The sequence below is a fragment of the Trichinella spiralis genome, assembly GCF_000181795.1.
Source record: "Trichinella spiralis strain ISS 195 chromosome Unknown Scfld6, whole genome shotgun sequence".
NCBI lineage: Eukaryota > Metazoa > Nematoda > Enoplea > Trichinellida > Trichinellidae > Trichinella > Trichinella spiralis.
The window spans coordinates 5,884,129-5,885,413 of NW_003526945.1; the positions used below are offsets into that span (position 1 = coordinate 5,884,129).

The following is a 1,285-nucleotide window of genomic DNA, read 5'->3' on the forward strand; positions in this document are numbered from 1 at the left end:
ATCTTTTTCTACGATCAGTGAATGAATTAAATGAATTCTGAAATTATGCTGTAAATAAACATTATTTCCTGCAAATCAAACCGCAAGCGTCGTAAGTGTTCACTTTGCTAACTTTTGCGGTTATCTGTTATGTCATTTGCATGAATATTATCAGGTAAACAAATGCGCAATAGCCATGTTATGGAAAGTAATTGAATCCGAATAACAGTGCATGGTAATAATATTAAAATTCATTCGATTTGTTTCTAAATTTCTAATTGGTAATTACTTTTTAGGAGAAGGAAGTGTTAGAAATGCGTACATAAGTCTGACAGAGGAAGAAAGGCAATATGTAAGTAGAAAACATTATTTTACTTGTATTTAAATCATTTTGAAATTTAGGAAATTTATTCTAATGCATAACATTCATGGTAAAAAATTAAAAGTGACTGCTCGCCTGCAAATAAATAATGGTACAACATCACACAAAGCATGTAATGGTAGGCAAAGTTCTTCAACACGGCAATAATACCATACGATTAAGTGCCCTCATTCCTAGATTTTGATTAGTATGATTTCAGCCCATTAGAAAATTTGATGATCACCTGGTAAAGATATATCGACGACCAAAGCGAGCTATTCAAGTGTGAAATTACACGCTGAAAAGAAAATGGGAAAACGTGCATCTTTAACATTATCCAGCTAATGCGCTTGATGCACTTGCATTGCACCCAAACGATTATTATCTGAACATGTCCTTACTACTAGAGATTTTCATCACTCACCCAACCGACTGACCAAGCGCAGAACAAAGGTTTACTGCAGTAAAGTATCTAAAAAGCTTTTCCCGGACTATCATGACAGAAGAACGTCTGTACGGACTTAAAACAATGTGTTCGTTCATTCTCTCTTTTCGATTGATCTTGATCTTCTAATAGAAAAGTTCAGTTTCAAACGGAATTGAAACGTGTCGCTCATTTGAAATAAAATATTTTCGAAATACGTTTGATATGTTCGAAAAACAATCATATCATTGAATTCTATGCTGTTCATGATCTTACTATTGATTGCCGCATCTCATTGATAACAAAATCCCCACTGCTTGAATGCATTTTCCCCCAGGCTTCTCAATGAATATGACTTCATGCACTACAGCTGTTCTACGTGATATATTGCCGAAATGTTCAATCCCATGGGGACATAATCAATGCTGTAACAATTTAGGAAACACTAATGAGCCGATAAAGAGTTATCCAATTCGGATTCTACGACGTATCTGCATAGTAGGTATAAGAGACTAGCTAGA

At 34.6% G+C, this 1,285-nt stretch overlaps 2 protein-coding genes across 2 annotated transcripts; both read left to right on the forward strand.

Moving 5' to 3' along the window:
• Nucleotides 1–275: 275 nt before the first annotated feature.
• Nucleotides 276–629, forward strand: Tsp_09710 (conserved hypothetical protein; the record flags this gene model as incomplete). Its single annotated transcript, XM_003374319.1, has 2 exons — nucleotides 276–331; nucleotides 561–629. Coding segments are annotated over 2 exons (125 nt in total), but the record flags the coding sequence as incomplete, so codon positions are not given.
• Nucleotides 630–1,115: 486 nt separating this feature from the next.
• On the forward strand, nucleotides 1,116–1,262 carry Tsp_09709a (conserved hypothetical protein; the record flags this gene model as incomplete). Its single annotated transcript, XM_003374320.1, has 1 exon — nucleotides 1,116–1,262. A coding segment is annotated over exon 1 (147 nt), but the record flags the coding sequence as incomplete, so codon positions are not given.
• Between the last annotated feature and the right edge of the window lie 23 nt (nucleotides 1,263–1,285).